The sequence below is a fragment of the Meriones unguiculatus genome, chromosome 12, assembly GCF_030254825.1.
Source record: "Meriones unguiculatus strain TT.TT164.6M chromosome 12, Bangor_MerUng_6.1, whole genome shotgun sequence".
NCBI lineage: Eukaryota > Metazoa > Chordata > Mammalia > Rodentia > Muridae > Meriones > Meriones unguiculatus.
This window is the reverse complement of record NC_083360.1, coordinates 30,683,243-30,706,233: the sequence shown is the minus strand read 5'-3', so window position 1 is coordinate 30,706,233 and position 22,991 is coordinate 30,683,243. Positions and strand designations below refer to the sequence as shown.

The window sequence follows — 22,991 nt, the reverse complement described above, 5'->3', positions numbered from 1 at the left end:
CCAAACCCATGTAAAGAAGATCCACTGTTTCTAGACAATTTCAATTTCCATTCTGGGAGTAATATTTAGAATTTGGCAAGAAAACCATCCTCAGTCCTGCCTTCTGAGTGATATGCTCAACTTCCTTTCTAAGACCTACTTTCATCAGAGACACAAGAGTGACCAAATATGAATTTGAAACAGCATCATTAAGCACATCAAATTTCTTAATGTAAAAACTAAAGTACATTCTTGAACTACTCCTTTAAAATTCTCAGAGTTGAGACATTATTATAAAGTAAGTAATGGGGCTGGAGGTGTAGATATGCCAGACCCATGAAGAGAGTCCCAACACCAGAAAGAAAAAAATTATGGAAGTTCACAATCATACTTAAAGATATAGCTAATGATGAAATACTTAGAAGTGCAGAAAATTCAACCGTGATTTTAATTTGAAGTGATGTATTTCAGGTAAGTACTTAAGACTAAGGGAAAGCAAAATCCAACGTACAAAGTAAGGCAATAGCCAATCAGGAGCGGTAAAATACACTGTGTACATCGCACATTCCATCCTCCAACTCACAGGAAGTCTTAAAGGGACTTACACACCCTTCAGTCTACGAAGAAAAGTGGCTTCGGAATACACTTCCAAGTCACCTTCCACAGGTCGTTGGGTAGGATCTGTCCTTGGGATTCCCTTAAGGGACCATCATATCTCGTCAAACTTCCTGCTTCCTGAGTACAAAATAACAATCACTGAGTCTCAGAAACAGCGGGCTCCCGGGCTCAGCATGGCGACAACAGGTCTCAAAGTCGACACGAAAGTGATTCAACAAGTGGCAGCGCGCCCCAGGCGCTGCGGGCAGGCCTTACCGCCCGGCGTGCAGGAGCGCGCACAACAGGAGTGCTTAGGGCCTGGTCAGCTTGGAGGAGTCCCGGGACTCGGGACGAGATCGGGGAGCAGGGGGCCCACGGGGCTCTGGGAAGCTGGGGCCCAGGGGTCTCTGAGGTGTTGGGCCCCTGGGGTCTTAGGGCGTAGGGGACACGGAACACGAGGACGGTGCTGGGCCCGGGGCGCGCGGGGACCTTAAGGTGCTGAGGCGCCGGCTGGCCGGAGGGGCTCGGCGCGCTGCGGCGATGCACCCGGCTCTCGACGTGCGGCTGCGCGGCGCCGGCCGACGTGCGGAGACTCCGGGCTGACAGCGCAAGGACGCGGCGTTCCGGCGGCCGGAGTTCGTGGCGGGGCGCATGCGAACGACGACCCGGGGCACTCTCCAGCCGGCGGGCGAGCGCCCGGCACCGTACCTGGGGCGGGGCGCCGGCCGCGCAGGCCGCGCTCCGCGCATGGGGACGGTGCGCCTCAGGCACCGCGGAACAAAACCGCAGCCGACGCCCCGCCCCCTCCGGCCGCCCTCATTGGCCGCCGCGCTGCGGCCGCCGCTCCGAGCCCTCAGCCGTCCGCTCGCGTACCCGCGCGCGGAAGCCGCCGCTGGCAGACCACCCTCAGCCGCGCCGCCGGGCGAGCCGACGTCACCGCCTGCCCTGTGGGCGTGGCCTCGCGGCGCCCCGCCCTCCGCTTCTCTCACTTCCCTCTCACCGGCAGTGTGCGCTGCTGCTGGTCCCGCCCCCGCCAGGAGTACCGCCCCCTTGTGTGAGCTGGCGCGCACCGGCTGTGACGTTAAGGACAGCTGGCGACCTGAGCCTCCGGGTAGGCTCCCTGATTCCAAAGCCTGATGTGGCCACCTTCATCTCCCCATCTCCATGCCTTTTTTTAATTTAATTTTCTTACCTGAATCCTCTGGAAGAGCAATAAGTACTCTGAACTGCTGAGCCAACTCTCCAGCCCTTTTGGTAATTTGTTTTTGGTTTTTTTGTTTGTTTCTTTGTTTTTCAAGACAGGGTTTCTCTGTGTAACTTTGGCTGTCCTGGACTCGCTCTGTACACCAGGCTGGCCTCAAACTCACAGAGATCTGCCTTGCCTCTTCCTCCTGAGTGCTGGGATTAAAGGCGTGCCGGCCTCCCTTTGGTAACTTATACTGGTTATTGGGTTTAGGGATCGTTTGAGTAGCTCAGTCCTCTCAATCTCCTTAACTACATTGCAGAATCCCTTTCCCCAAACACTGTATGAATCAAAAACAAACAAACAAAAAAAAAACAACCAGTCCCCACAGGCTTGTTAACCATGTGGTCCCCATCTGGTGGTGCTATTTTGGGAGGCGGTCGAACCTTTGGAACGTGCGGCCCAGCTGGAGGATATAAGCAGTATTTGAAGGACATACAGCCCAGGTTCTGGCCTACTGTCTGCTGCATGATCTGCAGAGATGAACAAGCTGTGCAAGCTCAAACTGACAAGGACAGAAGCTGAACCAGCCACCATTCTTATCCTGTCGAGAGAGACAACCCTCTGAAACGGTTGAGTCAAGAGAAATCTCTTGGCTTTTGTTTTTAAAAACTACGCACTTTCTGGGACTACAGTTGTGATGGCTATTCTTGACTATATAGGGAATTAACTAAAACCCAAGGAGCTGGTACAGCTGCGAGGGATTTTTTTTTTTTTAACTAAATCATTTGAAGTGGGAAGACCACTTCCAATCCAGGTCTTTAAAGGTGACCCACCAAATTAATCTGGCTCACACCTTCTGCTGGCAGCCTGTGTAAAGGACTTGTAAGAAGGAAGCTTGCTTTGCCTGCTTGCTCTAGATGTTCACCGGCATGTGAGCCTACTTCTTCAAGATTCTGGTGTACACTGAAGACCAACTGAGACATCCAGCCTAGTGGACTGAACAAGTACTGAATTTTTGGACCTTTAATTGATAAACAACCATTTTTGAACTAGCTAGGCCAAAGCTTGTAAGCCATTCTAATAAATCCTCTATAGATAGATGGATGGATAGATAGATAGTCATACTACTATCAGTTTTGTTCCTCAACAGAACCTTGACTAATACAACAGTTATAAACACTTGCGAGCTGCCTAGTGGGTGCTGGGAATTGAACTACAGTCCTCTTCAAGAGTAGCCAGTGTTCTGAATGTTGAGCCATCTCTCCAGCCCAAACCTCTCTTTTAAATTGGTTATCAGGTCATAGTGACCAGAGAAGTAACACACCAAATAAGGACTTAAGTCACAAGAATCAAGAGACTTTGGGATACCTTTTAGCATGTAACTAAAATTCTGGATATCCAAAAAAACCTAGGAGATAGGTCAGAGGTTAGAAAGGTAGGTCTAGGGGATAAATAAAGCCCTAAAAGTCAGAATAGTCCACAGAGCACTTTTTCTTTTATTTGAGACAGGATTTCTCTGTGTAGCCTTGGCTGTCCTGGACTCACTTTGTAGACCAGGCTGGCCTCGAACTCACAGAGATCCACCAGCCTCTGCCACCCAGGGTGCTGAGATTACAAGCGTGCACCACCACACCCAGCTTCACATAACGTTTTCAACGGCAGGAGATACCACAGGGGGAGAGCGGCTCTGTCTCAGCTTCCTGTAACTGTCCGCTCAAAAGGGACCCGATGAAAAGCAACTACCAGGCTGAGGTGAGACACCACCTCCACAGGAGGCCATGCCTAACCTTTCATCCCTCCCCCTTTGATATGCATTCCAGGAGTCTACACCATTCAGGGACAAAAAAAAAAAAAAAAAAAAACAAAAAAAAACAGACACTGATACAGTCCCCAGGTTCAGGAGGATAGAGTGTAGCACAGACCCAGATTATCCAGGATAGTTATCATAGATATGTCTGGTTCTTAAGATGAAGAGAAAAAAAGTTTAAATGTGGCTGAGCGATGATGGTGCTTGCCTTTAATCACTCGAGAAGCAGGGCTATACAGAGAAAACCTGTCTCAACCACCCGGGAGTAGGGAGGAACACTGAAACATGACCATTGAAATGTTTTGAGATAAGAGTCTCACCGTGTATCCCTGGCTGGCCTGGAACTTCTAGGTAAACCTGACTGGCTTCAGACTCAGATCCAGCTGCCTTAGCTTCCCTGTCTTGGTCATTTTCGATTTCTGCATGTATACGTGTGCACTACATGCTTGGTGCTCACAGTGGTCAGCAGAGGACAACAGACGCCCCCAGGATTGGAGTTAAGATGGTTGTGAGCCCTCATGAGCTGGTTTTCTTCAAGAACCTGGAGATAGGCGGTGGTGGCACATGAGCGACCACTTACACAGTGGAAGCACGTTTACTGCTATCGGTTCACATGTTACCTCAGACTGCATAGCGAGTGTCAAGACCACTGAGGTCTCTGTGAGGAAGAGGCACATGAAGAGTGCAGACTCATCTGAGGAGAGCTGCCAGCTACTCACACTACTTTACAATTCAGTGTTGTGACTTGAGCTTCAGAGGCACCAATGTAGCCCTTCTGGCCATTATCACCCCGTTGCATTGCATTCATTTTCCCACTCTCATCACACTGAAAGCTTCCTTGTAGGACAGGCCCAGAACAGACACTCATTACAGAGCACAGCCTGTGTTAGACGTTAGCCATCAAATCCCTAGGATCCATATTGGAAGCTTTGCTTCCTTTACTGTTACCTAGAGGCTTTTTTTTCCTTTTGAAAATCTCAAGGCATCTTTGTTGTTTTACTGACACTGTCTAATGAATCTGAAACTGACCTAGACCTCCTGATCTTCCTCTACGTCCCAAGTCCTGCAATTACAGACATATACCAATATGCTCAGCCCTCTTATGCATCTGAGATATGACTTTTATAAAGTGGCATATATCTGAAGTCTATACATTAAAAATCAAACAGTGGGGGCAGGAAAGGCGGCTCAACAGTTAAGAGCACTGGCTGCTCTTACAAAAGAACCCAAGTTTAGTTTCCAGCACCCACATGGCAGTGCACACACAGCCATCTCTATCTCCTGATGCCCTCTTCTGGCCTTCAAATGTGCTGAATTCACACGGTACACAGACATACATGCAAACAAAAGACCCATACACATCAAGTAATAAAGTTTAAAACGTGTATGAATGTTCTGTTCGCATGCATGTCTGTGTACCGTGCGAATCAATAAAGTTTAAAACTGAGCATGGTGCAGTGGCACACGCCTGTAACCCCAGCACTCAGGGAAGCAGAGGTGGGTGGATCTCTGCGGGTTTGAGGCAGCCTGGTCTACAAAGCAAGTCCAAGACACCCAAGGCTCCACAGAGAAACCCTGTCTCAGAAAAAAAAAAAAAAAAAAAAAAAAAGTTTAAAACAAAGAAACCCTCAACATTCTTAAATATACTGAGTTATGCAGGGTGCCCCATTGTGGACTCAAAGTAGACAAGCCCACATGCCAATTTACAAGAGATGTTATTTGCCCAGTTATAATATGATTGCCCCATAGACTAGTAATATCATCCCATGACCCTGGGCCTCATGAGTTCATCAGATGAGCTGCCCAGAGCTCAGAAATGCCTTAGGTTTAGACAGAGGGTTGATGACTCACCTGGGAGTCTCCACTGACAGCCTCCCACCAGAGACAAAGAAGTTAACAATTCAACAGCAGAACTAAGACAGGACCCTGACAGCAGCCAGAAACAAGGACAGTGTTACAACAAAGAGCACCAGCCAGAAGCTGTGGGATGACAGCCCTGATAAGCTGACCCATCCACCCTGAGACACGCAGGAAGATGAGATAGCAATCAGCCTGGGATTTCAAAGAATTAATCATGCTGGGACCAACTTAATTTAGTTCTGACACTTCGTGGCTCTATGTCGAAGAGTCAAGACAAACTAGGGCTAGGGAGAAAACTAGGGTGGGTAAAAGCACTTGCTGCTCAGGCCTGATGACCTGAGCTCAATCCCCGAAGTGCAGAGCGGAAGGAGACAACCAACCCTTGAAAGGTTTTCTCTGGCCTCCACATGGACACAATGGCACCTATTTCCAGAGTATATATACACAAACACAAACACATTAAAAAAAATAAATAACCCAGTCCCAAGCTTACTGGTTATTCAAATACAAAATACTAGATTATATTACCAGCAGTGAGAGGCAAGGCCTGCAGTCTGCAGATTGATTCTTCCTGCTGTGTAAGAACATTTGAAGAATGCAGGGTCAGGTGTAACGCCCTTTAAAGTGGTTGAGTTTGAAGTCACCCTACACAGTGAGATCGAGGCCAGCCAGAGCCGTCTAGGGAGACTTGAAAAACAAAAGCATTTCTAAAACTCACGGCAAGGTTTAGTAGCCTCAGGCAGTGCTAAACCTGAGTCTTCCCTGGCTGTGCATCCAACTCTGCTTTGCTCTCTAGGTCAACACTCAAAATTACTTTGTCCACGTTGAATATTATGTGTGCCACTGGATTCTTGAGCCTACTTCCTGTTTAGAAGATTCCAAGGGCCTCAAAAGCCAGTTTCACTTTCATTGCCTATTCCTGTCAGCCCAGCCTGTAATGTTTCTGCCAAACTTTAAAAAAACGAAGTTTTTTAACCTTCGTGTGTTTATGTATGTGCTCTTGAAGACCTTTTTTTCCGGCTCTTGAAGACCTTTTTTTCCGGCTTCTGCTGGGGAATAGGTTTGTAAGATCAGCAGCACTTTGGTTTAGAGAGTTCTCAATATTCTAAATCTTAACTTTAATAATAATAAAAAAAAAATCTGTTTTTTGAAAGGCATTTAATTTTAGCAGTTTGCCATTAGGAGAGGAAAATTCCACTCGGGGCTCAACAGGTCTGCCTTGAACATATCAAGGCATGCTGTCCAGAGCAAAGCCAGGAGGTACTGGCCGTGCACAACGCAGACAGCTCCTTAGCTGGCTACCCAGTGTTACCCCACACAAGGGCAGCGGGTGCAAAGGCAGCTTTCCCAGTTTCTTCTAGCTTTCACTACCTGGTCCTATCCTCCCAGCCTTCACACTTTAGGTTCAATATAGTCAACTTATCCACACCCCTACCTCAGGGCCTTTGTACTTGCTGCCTTTCACGGCATGACTCAAATGTCACCTATCAGGAATCTCTAGACTCCCTGAAAAAGTGGCAATTTCCATGTTCCCTGCCTCACCCTATTCACTTATCACAACCCGACCAGATGGTCTCAAATCTGCTTAAAAAAAAAAAAAAAAAGACAGCCTTCAGGGACATCTACTATGGCTGTCATAGAACCCACAGGTAGACACAAAGGCCCTTTGGAAACTCCTTGAAGGAAGCTGCCTTTGCTATCCAGCTCTTGTCTGTAGCAAGTCCATCACTTCCAATGAATCCTTACAACAAATGGCCTACCCAGGGCCTGACATGGTTGTACAAGAGTAAGTGCAAATGAGTAAGAACTGAACATAGGTCAGACAGCATGCTGGCTTGTGTTTCGTTATGCTTAGGCACATGAGGATGCTGGGCTCTACACTGACATGTTACCAGGGTCCATCATACTTATCAAGGTCTCCTTATAGATGGGATGGGTGAGAACTTAGCAGGTCAATAGTCTGTACTTGGCTGTACCCAACAGATCTCACAAAAGGGAGCTGCCATTCCCTTATGCCAGGCAAGTGCTTCAGGTGGGAAAAGAACAGCTTGCCCTGATCGTCCACATAGTACAGAGCAATGTTACGAATCAGTTAAAGCATCTTTATTTTTGCAATTATCATTCCATACAAAAGCAATAGAAATGCAAATATTGACAAGTTTACAATTGAATACATGAACAGAGTATCTGTACACATTATCATTTACAGCAATATTACATGGTAAATTAACTGATCATTTTAAAAAATGTTTCTAAATTCCTCTTCTGCCTCAACTCTCAGAGCATGTGCTAAGATCCTACCTCACACTAACACTATTCCAAGTTCCAAAAATTAAGATTATATAACTTACATAAAAGCCCATTAATATAACAGCTTGACATCTTTGTTCAGAGCTTTGTATGAGGAAAAACTACATTCACATTGATAAAAGACCAGAAAATAAGTTTTTACAAAGCCATTGCAGCTGCCTGACTGAGAATACTTTTATCAGTTACCTGTAAAGACGGCTGACTCTAGATTGGTCCTCTAAACACATGGTTAAAATCCACTGCCAACCCATCTGAAGAGTGGCAACTGAAGTCTCAAGTTCTTGTGGAAAGCCACAAGTATCCTGTTGTCTAATTTGGTGGGCAGAAAGATAATAGGGTTCAATCTTCACTGGACTTAGCTTCATTTACAATTTAAAACATGCGTAACACACTCACCATACATAAAAATAAGGCAAGAAAAACAATTTATCATGAGAAAATAAACTCTTTACAGAGAAAAAAAATACAAATGCACAGCAGCTCATGCCTTCCAGATGGCAGAGCCAAGTGTTTCCCAGAGTAACCACCAGGTGGCAGTTAACTCATGGAAGAGAAGTCTTTCAATGGTTCAGTTAAACAAGCTTCCAAATCAAACTCATCCTCCACTCGGCAGTCCACATGTCTGACTTTGGTGGGTGTGCCAGCATACACATCCTAGAAAACAGAGGCAGTCACACCTACATCAATCGATCACACAAGCTTCCTCTTAGTTACCCTGAGCACAAGCGGATTTGCTCAGCAGCAAGACAAAGCCAAGAAGACTAACATCATCTTGCCATTTCTGTAGTGTACATTCATGTAAAGTCCGGTTGTCACAACCACATTGTATGCTGTGAAAAAGATCAATAAACCTGAGTACACCTGGGGTCACACAGATGGGAAAATAAGGCAATGCATATTTGTTTACATATTCAAATATGGCTTGAGAACAGATCATAATTGCTTTGTGTTTAGCCACTTCAGATGCTGGGCATTATATGAAAACAGTGGAAGGTCTCATTCACAAAAATAAAGGGATCTTTTTTATTGTAAATTGTATAAATGTACACATATGAACAAATGGTCATTAACTACTAAATCACTGATAAGGCAATTCTGTATAGCTCAGTTTCCTGGGGGTGACGGAAACCCTCACTATGTATGTAGCCCTAGCCACCTGGCAGGCCTGGAATTGCCACACAGACAGGCTAGCCTGGAACTTAAGAGATCTATATGCCTCTGCTTTGTAAGTGCTGGGACTGAAATACTCCAACCACTCAAAACCCATGGTTACTTAGTGTTGAATCTCTAATCTTCCTGCCTCCACATTACAAGTGCTGAGGTTACAGGCATGGATCACCACACCTGTCTTTAAAACTACTCCCTGGGCCAGGCAAATCCCAGCACGACAGGCAGCAGCAGGAGGACCTCAGTGAGCTCAGAGTTGAACGGGTTTACATACTGAGCTTCAGCACAGCTAGGACTATAAAGAGAACAGCTAGACTATATACAGTCTGCCCCCCCAACAAACAACAACAACAATAACAAAACACAATTATTCAAGCCAGGCAGTGGCAGAGCACACCTTTAATCTCAGCACTTGGGAGGCAAAGGCAGCTGGATCTAGGAGTTTGAGGCCAGCCTGGTCTACAAAGCCAGTTCCAGGACAGGCAATGTTACTACACAGAGAAACCCTGTCTTCAAAAACCATTTAAAATGCTGGGAGGTGGTGGCGCACACCTTTAATCCCAGCCCTTGGTAGGCAGAGGCAGGCAGATCTCTGAGGTCAGCCTAGTCTACATATTGTGTTCCAGTACTGCCTATGCCACACAGTGAAATACTGTCTTGAAAAATCAAAAACCAAAAACAAAACAAAACAAAAAGACCAATTATTCCCTTAAGAAGCATTCAGGAGATGTTCCCTAGACTAGCAGTTCACCACTAAAAGTGACTAACGGTAGAATGAATCAAAAGCCCAAATTGAGGCCAACTGCTCAGAACCCAATCTGTAGCCTGTGCTCAATTTGGTATTTATTAGTGGAGTACATACACATTTATAATTAAACTTCAGTTCTAACATCAGTTATGTGAAGTGGTATATATTCTCAAGTGACTTAAAACACCCAAGCTGAGAGAGACCCAAAATAAACACTTACAAAGTTATCCTGTGAACTTGTCTGGGACTCAGAGCTGCTTTCTGTGAATTCTGTCTCCATTTCCCCAAGATCTACAGGTTCTCTGAGAAATGAAATAAAACAAACATGTCAGTCACCTGCTACAATCAGAAAATGAGAATTCTAAGTTTATTCAACCACCCAAAACACAGTACATGTATGCTGTCCCCCAAGGTCAGTTCTGTCAGTTGTCAAATTTAATTCCTGACCAATCTACTCAATACAGAAAGCTCATGGCAACTACAAGTGATAGACCTGCCCAACTCACAGAGGATACGAACCTGACAATCACTCATACACACCTGTAAATATCCTTTTAAAAAATTTCATGTTAGGCTGGAGAGATGGCTCAGAGATTAAGAACACTGGCTGTTCTTCCAGAGGTCTGAGTTCAATCCCCAGCAACCACATGGTGGCTCACAACCATCTATAATGATACAGTGCCCTCTGCTGCCCTGTAGGCAGAATACAGTATAAATAATAAATCTAAAAAAGAAAATTTTCTTGTGTATTGGTATTTTGCCTCCATGCATGTCCCTGTGAGGGTTGACAGATTCTTTGGAACTGGAATTACAGAAAAGTTGTGACCTGCCATGTGGGGGCTGGGAATTGAACCTGGGTTCTCTGGAGCCAGTGCTCTTAACCGCTGAGCCATATCTCCAGCCAAAGTTTTTGTATGTAGTTCTGGCTGTCCTGGGACTTAATCCTGGTCCTATAAAGATTCTTAAAAAGCAGTAGCAAGACCAATTTACCTCTAAAGTGAGGGACTGACAGTGCCTTAATACCTTCTAAGACAGAACTTCAAGTTGAGCCTGTGTGCTAGAATTAAGACTCTAATCAAAACACCAAAATATAGCTAGGGATGTGACTCAGTCTGAAGAGTTCTTGCCCAGCATACACGAGGCCCTGGGACACCCAAAAACCTTTCAGAGTGTTAACTTTAAAAAATCAAATGGGGGGAGCTGGAGAGATGGCTCAGAGGTTAAGAGTACTCGCTGCTCTTCCAGGTGTTCTGAGTTCAATTCCCAGCCACCACATGGTGGTTGACAACCATCTACAATGAGATCTGGTGCCCTCTTCTGTTGTGTAGGCAAGCAGGCAGAACACTGAATACATAATAAATTTAAAAGAGAAAGAAGAGAGAGAGAAAGAAAAGAAAGAAGGAAAGAAAGAGAAAGAAAGAAAAGAAACAAAGAAAGAAACAAAAGAAACCTATCAAATGGGGTGTATGATGCTGGCGATGGCTTGGTGGCTAAGAGCACTAACTGTTCTTCCAGAATTTCTGAGTTCAATTCCTAACTCACAGCCATCTAATGGGATCCAGTGTCTTCTGGTGTGCAGGTGTACATGCAGACAAAGCATTCATAGGTATGGGGAGGTTATTCAGGGGGAAAGTGAACCTGATGTCACATAGGCATAAGGTCCTAATTTTGGAATCCCAGAATCCACGTCAAAGAAAGCTCGAAGGCCACCTGGCCCACACAGCAACAAACATTACAAATATGAAACCCTGTCTCATACAAGGTAGAAAGTAAGAACTAATACCCAAGGCTGTCTCCAACCTGTGCACACAGCCAGTTGTCCTAGACTGAACTGTTTTATAGCTCCCAAAGACTAAATCAAGCTTTGCCACCCTGCCACCCACAACCCTGGGCAGTAAAACAAGCCAGAAGGCTAGTGTCTCTGTTCTCTTGACCATGTCCAGGGTAATCTTGTCACTGTGGCAGATAAAGAAAGCAACAAAGACATACATTTCTTGCAAATCACATCCTTCTTCAGCGGGAGGATCCCAAAAATGCAGTGCCACCTTCCAGAGTTTAATCTGTTGGTCCCATGACCTCCGGCTATACTTCTTAAATTTGTTGGGGGTCCTGGGATGAATTCCAGGTTGTCGCAGGTGTCTGCAGGACATAAGATCACCTCAGCACAGGCCATTCACACCTGCACAGTAGCTAAAAGACTAAGCACACTTTGAGGTTAACATTTAACAAATAACTCAAGATTCTTTTTTCTTTTTATTTCTTTTTGGCCTTTTAGAGACAGGATCTCTCTATATGGGCCTGGTATTGACTAGGTAGACCAGGCCGGTCTCAACTCAGAGTTCCTCCTGTCTCTGTCTCCTGAGTGCTGAGCTGAGATTAAAGGCATGCACCACCACACCCAATAACTGAGATTCTATAAAGTGACCAAAGAAATGCATTAAAAGCAGGCATGAACCTGTACTCCCAACAGGTGAGTGGCTGGAGCAGGAAAATGGTAAATGAGGGCAACCAAGGGCTGGATGTACGGGCACAAGCCTTTAATCCCAGTACTCAGGAGACAGAGAAAGGCAGGTCTCTGTGAGTTCGAGGCCAGCCTGGTCTATAAAGCAATTCCAGGACAGCCAAAGTTACACAGAAAAACCCTGTCTCGAAGAAGGGGGAAAAAAAAGGGGGTTGTTATATAGACCCTTTCTTTAAAATCTTACTATTTCTTTGGAACCCTTCTAGAAACATGTTTTAATCCTAATTCTGCCCAAAACACACACACAACGACAAAAAACAACAACAAAAAAGCCCAACTCTTCTTGTATCCTTCTGTGTATCTGTTCAAGAAGACAATAAAGCTGCTGTTAGCATGCCTATAATCCCAACATTAGGGAGGCAGAGAAAGGTGGATCTCTGAGTTTGAGGCCAGCCTTATCTACAGAGTGAGTTCCAGGACAGCCAAAGCTACACAGAAAAACTCTGTCTTAAAAAAAAAGAGAGAAAATAATAAAAGAATGTGTTGTTTATAAGCAAGGTAATGGCATTTTTTTTCTCTATATTCTGAAAGAGATGGCTCAGCGGTTAAGGCCACTTGTTACTCCTCCAGAAGACCCTCTCAGTATCCACATAGTGGCTCAAAACCATCTGTACTATAGCTCTAAAAGATCTGAAACCCTCATCTGGCTTCTAGAGATACCAAGCATGCACATGGTATACTATAAATAAATGCAGGAAAAAAAAAACATTCATTCATACACATAATCTTTTTGTTTGTTTGTTTCAAGATAGGGTTTCTCTATGTAGCCTTAGCTGTAAGGCAAACACAGAAAAAACCCAGGCTGGCCTTGAACTCATAGAGAGCCATCTGTCTCTGCCTCCTTTAATTTCAGCAAGTTAAAGGCATGTGCCACTACATGCTTTATACACATAATATTAAAGGAAAAAAAAAAAAGGATACAATACCATGCCCAGCTCTCCAATTAGATACTTACATTCTTTAACTTGACTTTTACTTTTCTATTGTGTATTTTAATAACTACATATTTTATAAAACTGTAACTTTCTAAGTCCTGAGGATAAAATGCTATCTAACATTGAAAAGTTGTTAATCTTCATGATCCTGGCTCTTCAGATGCTAATCTATTCTTAGTTTGCACTTAAATTCTTATGATTCCCTAATAAACATTTCCTTGCCAGGTAGTGGTGGTACACACCTTTAATCCCAGCACGTGGGAGGCAGAAGCAGACAGGTCTGAGTTTGAAGCCAATATTGGTCTACAAAGCAAGTCTCAGGACAGCCAGGGCTACACAATGAAGCCCTGTCTCAAAAAACAAAACAAGATAAACAAATACTTCCTAGCAGGTGTGTCTAACATAAGCAACTCCTTAACAGGCACAAGGTTGTGGAGTAGAACTAAGACAGGACTATGTGATAAGACTACCTGGGGACCTCTTTAATGTATCGATCATAGGCAATAGTGTTCTTCCCATAATTGATCTGCTTCTGTCTTCTCATCAAGACACTTTCATCTGTCTCCACATCCGCTGGCACTGAAGACATAGACTCCTTTGAATCAGAACTGAAAAGAACGAAAAATTAAACAAGCCTTAGATTTAAGATCACTATGTGCCAAGAAAACACCAAAACAGTCACCCATCTCAACTTTAAATGATTTACAAAATCCAGAATCTTGGCTGAGAAGTGGTGCCACACACCTTTAGTCCCAGCACTCAGGAGGCAGAGGCAGGGGGATCTCTGAGTTCAGGACCAGCCTGGTCTACAGAGAAAATTCCAGAATAGTCATAGCTACACAGAGAAACCCTCTAGAAAAAAAAAAATCCAAAATCTGTACTACAGGAATTCCAGTACACAACAAAGAACAAACGACCAATAAATGCTACTAGAATAAGCCCCTTACAATTTCCATTAGCAAATTAGAAATGTTTCTAATTTGTACCTTCCTGATGATGATTTTCTCTCTCTTCCAAAGTCATTTATGAGTAGTTTTCTTTTGTATCTGAGAACAAAATAAAATACTGCTGTTTTTAAAAGTATAAGCAAAACATACAAAAAAAATACTGTTTCAAAATCAAGAATGAAGACTATTTTAATTTCTAAAAACATTTTTTTGGGGGAGGGGGCTGGAGACAATGCATAGCTTGGCAGTTAAGGATCACTTGTCCTTAGATCACAGGTTCTACTGCCAGCACACACATGGTGGCTAACACCAGTTCAAGGGAGATCTGATGTCCTCCTCTGGCTTCTATGAACACCAGGCATACATGGGGGGAGGGGACACACGCGCGCACACACACACACACACACACACGCACGCAAACATTCATATACAAAAATTTTGAGTTACCCCGTGGGTATTAGAAATCAAACCTGGAACATCTACAAGAGCAGTGAGTACTCTCAACCACTGAGCCATCACTTCAGCCCTATAAAATTATTAAAAAAGACTGCATGCATGTCACAGCAGATGGGCAGAGATCAGAGGACAACTGTTGAGAGCCAGCTCTTCCCTTTCATTATGTGAGTTCTGGGGGTCAAACTCAGGTCACTAAAGGCTTGGACACAAATTTTACCTACTGAATCATCTCATTGGCCCAGCATTATTTAAGTCTATTCCTTTACAATTTATGCTCCAGATAAATGTTAATCCTTACATTCAAAAAACTGTTCCAAACATTTGTCTTTGCATTCCTGTGTTTAAGTGCATGTTCATGTGTGAACATGCTTGTGGAGGTCATGAAAACTTCAGGTATCAGCCAGCCCATATTGTCTCTGGAACAGATTCCCACTGGCCCAGGGTTTGCCAATCCAGCTAGACTGGCTGGCTCGCTGGCAACTCCCCTATCTCTGCCTCCCCAGTACTGGGATTACAAGCATACTCCACCTCACATGGCTTCTCTACATAATTCTAGGGACCTAACTCATGTCCTATGTGCAAAGCAACACTTTATGAAGCTCTAGCTTAAGTTAGCTCTGCCTTTTCTTCCTTCCTTTCTTTTAAAGGTAGATCTAAGTTGCCTAGGCTGGCTTGATGCCAGTTGGTCTATTTTCAACATCTCTCAGTAACATCATTTCAGAAGAGAAAGATTTGTCAAGAGCCTTAGTCTGTTGCTTAAAACAACCCAAATGAGAAAACATTGTTCTTATGCCCTCAGGCACATCACCTTACACAGAGGTGTGCCCTAAGGAATCTGGACAAGGTAACCAGCAAAATCCAAATACCACTTACTGCCAAGATGGAGATAAGAAACTTGGTTGTCATTAGCCCACATATCTTCCTCAGAATCAGCTAACAAACCCTATCTGTATCTAGCTACTTCTTGGTTTAAATCCTGTGTTCCAACAGCATATTTCAACTAATCAAAAATCATGACCTTGAGATATACAGGCTATACATTTCAAAGAGAAAGTCCAAAACAAATAAAACATAATAGAATCAAGGAAAATTAGAAGTGCCCCCAAAGTTTGAGACCAACCTAGTTTACATAATAAAAACTTGTCTCAAAAAAAAAAAATCTTTTTAACTGGCAGATGTAGCTCAGTTGTAAAGTACTTGCTTAACATCTACAAAGCCTTGAATTTCATTTCCTAGCTCCACATAAACAGGGCATTGACATGTGACTGAAATTCCAGCACTCAGGAGGAGGAGGAAGGAAGATCTGGGGTTCAAAGTCAAACCTTGTTCCTTGTCCTAAAAAACGTAAGCACACACCCATGTGTGTACACATAAACACGAAATTGTAATTAAGGCTTATGTGAGAAGCTTCAGTAGGTTCTCACTCTTCCAGATATTTTCCAAAGTTTCTTTTTCTTTTCTTTCTTTTTTTTTTGGAAACAGAACTTCTAGGAATAGCCCTAGAACTTACTATGTAGACCAAGATGGCTTTGAACTCTGAAATCCACCTGCCTTCCCAGTGCTGGAATAAAGATACATGCAACTACAACTAGCTATTTTCTGGAAATCTTATAAGCAGAGGACTACGTCACAGTGTACCAGCTGTCTGTCAAGGGCACTATTTTACTGAAGCAAGGTCTCTCCGTGAACCCAGAGTTCAGCTAGTCTACTAAAATTTTGTGTTTGTGTGTTGGCTCTTATGTGCCATCACACATTTATAGAGGTCAGAAGGACAACTTGTAGAAGCTGGCTCCTAGGAATTGAACTCAGGTCATTACACAGCAAGTGCCTTTTCCTGTGGAGCCATTTGCTGGCCTTGGTTTGGTTAGTCTAGCCCGTTTATGACTAGGAATTCCATTTCTGGTTCCCAAGGGTTCTGGAATTAAAGGCAAGCCACCAAATCTACCCAGCTTTGAAGCAGGCACTGAAGAAGCCAACTCCAGGCCCATTCTTGTGAAGTAAGCACTACATCCACTGAACCATCTCCCCTGCCCGATCCAGCTTCACACTATTAATTGAATTTCTGTCAGGAACTACCCTATGATCTTTTTAAATTCCTTAGCAATCCTTTGAAAATAATTCCAGGTCACCAAAATCCTATATATAACTACCATAAAGACAACAAACTAGGATTCCTTTGAAAAGCCCATATCCAAACTCTGGAGTATTCTACTTTCTTCCCCAGCATTTCTTTCTAGTAACCTCTGTGCTTAAGATCTACGTTAGGAATGTCTTTTAATAATCTCCAACTTTGCTTCATACTGGCTTACCTTGAAATTCTTTTCTCTGGCAAAGCCAAGGCTTTACCTGAGCAGTAGTCCCTAAAAGATAAGCAACTCCTCAGGCTGCTGCAGGTGAAAAATGCAGGCTGATTTCTTTATGCCAACCAAGTAAATAAGCACACTTGCTAGAGAACATATCCAAGGATACCCTAGCATACCAAGACCCTGGGTTCAACTTTCAGCATTGACAAAAAGACAAAATAAAAAGCTTCTAAAGTTGGGCAGATAAATCCATGAATAAACTTTTGGTTTTTGATTTTTTTTTTCCACACAAATATAAAGAACAGAATTTGGATCTATACCACCTACTTAAAAACCTGGTTGGAGAGGCCAGGTGTAGTGCCATGCACCTGTAATCCCAGCACTCAGGAGGCAGACGCTGATAGATAGGAGTTTGACGATAGCCTGTCTACAAATCAAATACCAGGACAGCTAGAGCTGCCCAAACTGTCCCAAAAACAAAACAAACAACAACAATGAAAACCCAGTAGGGGGCTAAACAGTTGGTCCAGTAGTTAAGAGCACTTGTTCTTGCAAAGGACCCAGGTTTGATTCCTAGAACCCATAGGGAGGCTCCTCACTTGCTCAGGCACCAGGCATACATGTGGTACACAGACATACACACAGGCAAACACTCCTATGAATAAGATATAAATATATATAAATCTGGTGGGTGTGGTAGTCACCGGTAATTTTAGTGCTTGAGAGGCAGATATATGGAATCCCATGGCTAAACTGGCTAGATAGAATATCCAAATTAGCATGCTCTAAGTTCAGTAAATTAGCCCTGCCATAGAGAGCAATCTGAGAGACACCTGACAGCAACCTCTGGTCTTGATACACAGCTGCACATATGTGTTGGTATAATGTTCTTTTAAAATGTATATGCCTTACCCTTGTTAATTCAAATGCTGATTTCCCCACCCCCAACTCTCTGGTTTCAATTTGGATATTGCATTGTGATATTCACTATAAGCATCCTGTCTCAACTCTTGTGTAAACAGGACACAAATAAAGCAACTAGATACAATGTTATGCAATGGGAGGAGCCAGAGAACAGGAAGGGGGGAGGGGGGAGGAGGAGGAGGGGGGGGAGGAGGAGGAGGAGGGGGGGGGAGGAGGAGGGGGGGGGAGGAGGAGGAGGAGGAGGAGGAGGAGGAGGAGGAGGAGGAGGAGGAGGAGCTGCTCGAGGAGAGGGTGCTGGAGGAGAGCAGGGGAGGAGGAGCTTGGAGCATAAACCAGACCTAAGATTTCACAAAAAGCAAGTATAATGTGGGAAATCTAAATGTTAGGAAATTGAGGGCATGGAGGTTTAGGAGGGAGTAAATATTGCCCAGCATTGTGATCTAGGTTAACTAAAAACCCAGTCTCTGTGTAGTGATTTGGTTTTACAGCTGCTGAGGATTAACAGCAGCAATACCAGAAGTTAAACCCATAGTAAATATTAATAACTATTTACAACACATATGCATGCATGCAGATACACTAAGATGAAAAAAGAAAGCATTGCCTCACCTATTACCGTCAAGACACTGGCTCTCAAACTAGGAAGCACTCACTTTAAAGGGGCTTCTTACAAAATACCTGGGCCCTACCCATCAGAAGCTCAAGGAGCCTGCAAATGTGCATTTCCAACAAATTTCCAAGGGATGCTGATGTTCCTAAGGACTAAATGTCTCCCCCTTTTTTTGTTGTGCAGGGATCAATAAACTCAGGGATTGCTAGGCAAACTTATTACCATTGAGCAACAATCCCAATCTCCTAAAGAACAGATTTTTGAGAACCATATTCGAAGACATCCTAAGAATATAGTTAGTAATGGAGAAACACACACACAAAAAAAATTACAAAATATGTACCTTGCAATCTCTTTGTTAACTCTGGTCCTCATTTCATCCTCTTCAACTGCACTTGCCCAGTCAGAACATCTAGAACGAGGCTTAGGGCCTTCAGGAGTTGTAAAGCTACAATAGAGTGAAAAGCATTTAAACCATGAGTGCTTTATCTCAGTTTTTTTTTTTTTAGGGAAGACTATGACATGAAACAGGTGTTTCGATAATCTCTCAAAGCCTAGCTGAACATCATTAGACAACTTCTACCTACTGTGAATCAGTGCTAGATTACGGGAACAGTCTACTACTGAGAAGGCAAAAGAGGCAAAAACCAGCCAAATATTGTCAGTGCCACAAAGAGCACCTACTATGGAACTTGGCTTTATGTTCTAAATCAGAGTCTCAAAACAGTCTTGAAAACTCTCATGCCTCAGCTACTTGGTAAGTGCTGGGAATACAGGTGTTAGCCACTATACCTGGCTTCAATGGGCTCATTTAGCCACAAAACAAGATATGATAGGATTTTAAAGACTCCAGACAACAAAAATGCAGTGCTAAACACTGACCAACCCACATAGAGAATCCAATAAAACAGATGAGGTTTACCTTTTAAATGCACAAGACTCATAACAAAATAGGTACAATTACAATGTGGAAAAAAAATGAGGATATGAGTCTTGTGGATCTGAAGTTTTTTTGTTTTTGAAATAAGATCTATATAAACCAGGCTGGCCTTGAACTCAAAATGTGTTTGCCTCTGCCTCCTGAGTGCTGGAATTAAAGGCATAAAAGCACCATGCCTGACAGCTTTAACTTTTGTTATACTAAGAATTAGTCTACCTTAAAAGTATATCCCCAATACTTCAGTTAAATCTAACATCAAAGGGTTTAGTTTCATCTCAAGTAAATCTTTGGACAAGCTAATTTTGTGAATAATGATACACACATGTCTGTAATCCTAGAACTTGAGAGGCAGAAACAGGAGAATCTCTCTGAGTTCAAGGCCAGCCTGGGGACCTATATAATGAATTAAAGGTCTGCCAGGGCTATAAAACGAGACCCAGTTTAAAAAAAAAAAAAAGAGGAAAAGAAAGTACAAAGGCCAATGCACACAAGCATTCCTGTCATTGGCAAAATTAAGTGGCTACGTGGTAACCTATGAGGCAGAGGAGTCCAGACACCAGACCTAGAGAATTTAAGAATCTAACACTGGGGACTGAAGAGATGTCTCGGTAATTAAAACGCTTGCTGTTCTTACAGAGGATATGGACTCAGTCCTAGCACCCACACAGAAGCTCACAATCACTCATGTCACTCATGAATACAGATTCAAGGGATCCAATGTTCTCTTCTCATCTCCACAGGCACCAGGCACACAATGTGGTACGCTTTTATACAGACAAAACACTCATACACATAAAAGTAAACTAATCTAGCCAGACACACTGGCGTACCCCTTTAATCCCCTGGGGGCGGGGGGCACTAATGAACCTCTGAGATCAAGGCCAGCCTGATCTACCTAATGAGTTCTAGGACAGCGAAGGTCAGATAACGAAACCTTGTCTTCAAACAGGGTGGACTTGGTGGAACACACTTGTAATCCCAGAGGCAGGTGGATCTCTGTGAGTTCAGGCCGGCAAGTCCAGGACAGCCAGACTACACTGAGAAACCCTGTCTCAACAAAACAAAACAAACAATAAAACATACAACATTTTATCTTCAGGTAACTGAGACTATGAAGGGTTCAAGGTTTTATTTCAATAAGGTTTTTTTTTTGTTTGTTTGGTTTGGTTTTGTTTTCATTGAGAAAAGATGGTGTGGTCTCAAACTTACTTTGGAGTAAAGAATGGCCTTGAACTTCTGATTCTCTTGCCTCTAACTCCTGAGCACCACTGGGACTGCTGATACATACACTATCACCTTCCCTTTTATCTATCTTAGAGCTGTCTCTGGCTTCCCCGATAATCCCTAACTAGTCCAAAACCTTAAAATATGTACTGGCAACTCACATTTGCACATGATAGCCTCCCCAAGCTTAACAAGATTCCCTCCCAAGAAAAATCTGTCCACCATGGTAGCTGCTGCGACCATAGGGAATGACAGTACTCAACAGAGTCAAGGGTTTGAGTCAGTCTGACTTTCCTGTCTTCAATCAGTACTGCCTGTGTATTCAGAAGCCTGCATTCCCCAACACCTTCACTGCCTGGCAGAGTTAAGTCACCAAGACCCTTCACCGGCCTTAGTTGCCCTGTCTTCATCTTCTCTTCTAGTCAGCTGTCTAGCGAGCCACGTAGCCCTACAGGAAGGCATGATCAAAAACCCTGAGATTACCTTCCCCTTCTTCAATCACTACACAAAGGTCCCCCGAAGAGAGCACTTCTCAGTGCAGACCACAGCACCAGCTGACTCTTCAGGCACTCCTGGTCTCTCTGATTTCCTATTTCACTAGCTGGCCCGCCTCTATCAGGCTGCCAAGAGACCTAATTTTTTTTTTCCAGCTCAATGCCTCATCTAAAAAGATAAAAATAAAAAAGATTTCATCTAAACACTGTGACAAAAGCTTATCAGTAGGAAAGGACCTAGGACCATCAGGGAGGATGAGTGACCTGGGGATTCAATTTTGGTTTGCATCTGCCTTTCACGCAACTAATAAAACCCAATTTCTCTCTCACCCTCACTAACACACACACACACACACACACACACACCCCTCCGGGCGTGAGGGTGTTCCGAAACCTTTTAACAGTTTTCAAAACAGTAGTCCCTGAAATTATACGCGAATACAAAACGCTGACCCACTCCGGATAAAACCAGTTTTGCTGCATTCTATCAGTCACTGGTAATAATGCTTCTAATACTGAGCAGAACGGAAGGGAACCTCCAGAGTAACCGAATTTACGCCAGCAGCTCCTAAAAAACAAGTGCATGGACCGAGGGTTCCTCGGCCCACCTCCAGAGCCCCCGGGCGACCAGCACGCTCCCACTGAGCCAGGGCCCACCTTTCAGGTCGAGGGTCCGCAGTCTGGCGCTCGCCCTCCTCGAAGTCCTCGGGCTTCCGGTCTCTCCCGTCCGCTCTGCGCTTCCGTCCGAGGCTCCATCTCGCAGGGGACCGCGGGCTGAGGACGCAGACCGCGGTCAGTGGGCGGGGACCCTCCCTCACAAACGACCGGACCCCGGAGCCCCGCACGGCGCACGGCCCGCTTACCTTGCGCCGCCGTCGCGGCGGCTCCCGTACCGGGGTGGGCTTCTAGGTCTGCTGGACATGGCGGCGGAGGGCTGAAGGGCGGCTCACCGGCGGGACGCTCGCTCGCTCGCTCGCTCGGCGACGGCGCTGACGAGGTCTGCGCTCGCCTTCCCAACCGCCCTTAAGTGCGCAGTGGCCCCGCCCCTCAGCAGCTCCCGCGCGCGCGCTCGCGGGGCCGGGCGAGACCATCCGGCACGCACCTGCAGGGGAGCCCTCCTGGGCTCTGCGCGCCCCGCTGGCGGGCCCGGTTCGAGCCTACACGTCGGAACCGCAGGCGGTCGCCAAGCCCCAACGCCTGGTGCAGCCGCCCAGAAGGACGGGGAAAATGAAATAGCCCAACTAGGACGAAAAGGAACTGGCGACCCCCAACCCCCAGCGCCCGGCGGCCTTCCAAGAGACTGGCGCTGTGGCGGCTGGCTCTCTGATTGGTGGCCCCTTCGCGGGCCCACGGGGTATTGGCGGGAGATTGGGCAGCGCGCGCCACTGTCACTCAAAGCAGGTAGGCGTGGCCACGCCGCTGGTGCCGGCCGGAACACCGGGTGCAGTCTAAGTTCTGGACTGGCCCCTCCCACCCAGCACCGCAGTACTCTCCGAGGGTTCGCCTGTACTTTAAATCCATCCTCAAGCAGTGCGAGGGGTCCCTTAGCAGACAACGCAGTTGGTGGCCTTTTTCCTGCAAGGCTCTCCGCCTTGTCTCTGGTGCTGTCCTCTGCTTGAGTGACGACATGAAGGCAGGACCCCTTGCAGACCTCCACCTGTCCTAGTCCGCACTCCCGTTAAGGGTAGATGTGGACTAGAGCAGGAGAGGTGGAATGGCAGCAGCGGGAGCGGCAGTTAACTGTGTGGACCCATCTAAGGGCGTGTCCTGAACACCCTAAGCACTGACACTAGTTTTTCCTTCTTTGTTTTCAAAACAGGCCTGCCTCTGCCTCAAGTGCTGGGATTACAGGCATGCGCCACTGCGCCCAGCTGCCACGAGTTTATAGTATAGCTTAGTCTGCGACCATACTCATCTGACCTAACCAGCATCCTCCAGCAAAAATATCGCAAAAGTTTGGTTTATACAGCCGGCAGTGGTGGC

The 22,991-nt window shown here is 45.0% G+C and overlaps 2 protein-coding genes across 6 annotated transcripts in view; both read right to left on the bottom strand.

Annotated features, from left to right (window-relative positions):
- Positions 1-1,504, bottom strand: part of Fam53a (family with sequence similarity 53 member A) — a 35,534-nt gene extending 34,030 nt beyond the window's left edge. The window contains exons 1-2 of one of the 3 annotated variants that reach the window (XM_060365508.1): positions 1,066-1,504; positions 585-714 (exon numbers count right to left, since the gene is read on the bottom strand). The gene's annotated coding sequence lies outside the window, so the exon portion shown is untranslated. Of the gene's footprint in view, positions 1-490 lie in introns of all 3 variants that reach the window. The other 2 variants (XM_021651680.2, XM_021651706.2) reach the window with 2 other exon arrangements.
- A 6,006-nt stretch (positions 1,505-7,510) lies between these two features.
- Slbp (stem-loop histone mRNA binding protein) lies at positions 7,511-22,268 on the bottom strand. Of its 3 annotated transcripts, none has more exons than XM_021651660.2 (8): positions 21,872-22,268; positions 21,666-21,782; positions 18,694-18,798; positions 14,097-14,156; positions 13,581-13,718; positions 11,644-11,793; positions 9,875-9,956; positions 7,511-8,393 (listed from the first exon to the last, which is right to left on the bottom strand). In XM_021651660.2, the coding sequence occupies exons 1-8, from the start codon at positions 21,928-21,930 to the stop codon at positions 8,277-8,279; spliced, it is 828 nt and encodes a 275-aa protein (XP_021507335.1). In that variant the 5' UTR covers positions 21,931-22,268; the 3' UTR covers positions 7,511-8,276. The 3 variants fall into 3 exon arrangements, with proteins under 3 accessions (XP_021507335.1, XP_060221490.1, XP_021507341.1); XM_021651666.2 differs by lacking the exon at positions 7,511-8,393 and adding an exon at positions 8,411-8,569 and having other exon boundaries at positions 21,872-22,066; XM_060365507.1 differs by lacking the exon at positions 18,694-18,798 and having other exon boundaries at positions 21,872-22,066.
- Between the last annotated feature and the right edge of the window lie 723 nt (positions 22,269-22,991).

Coding starts and splice junctions, on each gene's coding strand:
- Slbp (XM_021651660.2), bottom strand. CDS start 21,930: ATGTCCAGCAGACCTAGAAGCCCACCCCGGTACGGGAGCCGCCGCGAC. Junction 14,157..18,693: donor GTTAACAAAGAGATTGCAAG/GTACATATTTTG, acceptor TTTTGTTCTCAG/ATACAAAAGAAAACTACTCA. Junction 8,394..9,874: donor CAAGTTCACAGGATAACTTT/GTAAGTGTTTAT, acceptor TCTGTTTTCTAG/GATGTGTATGCTGGCACACC.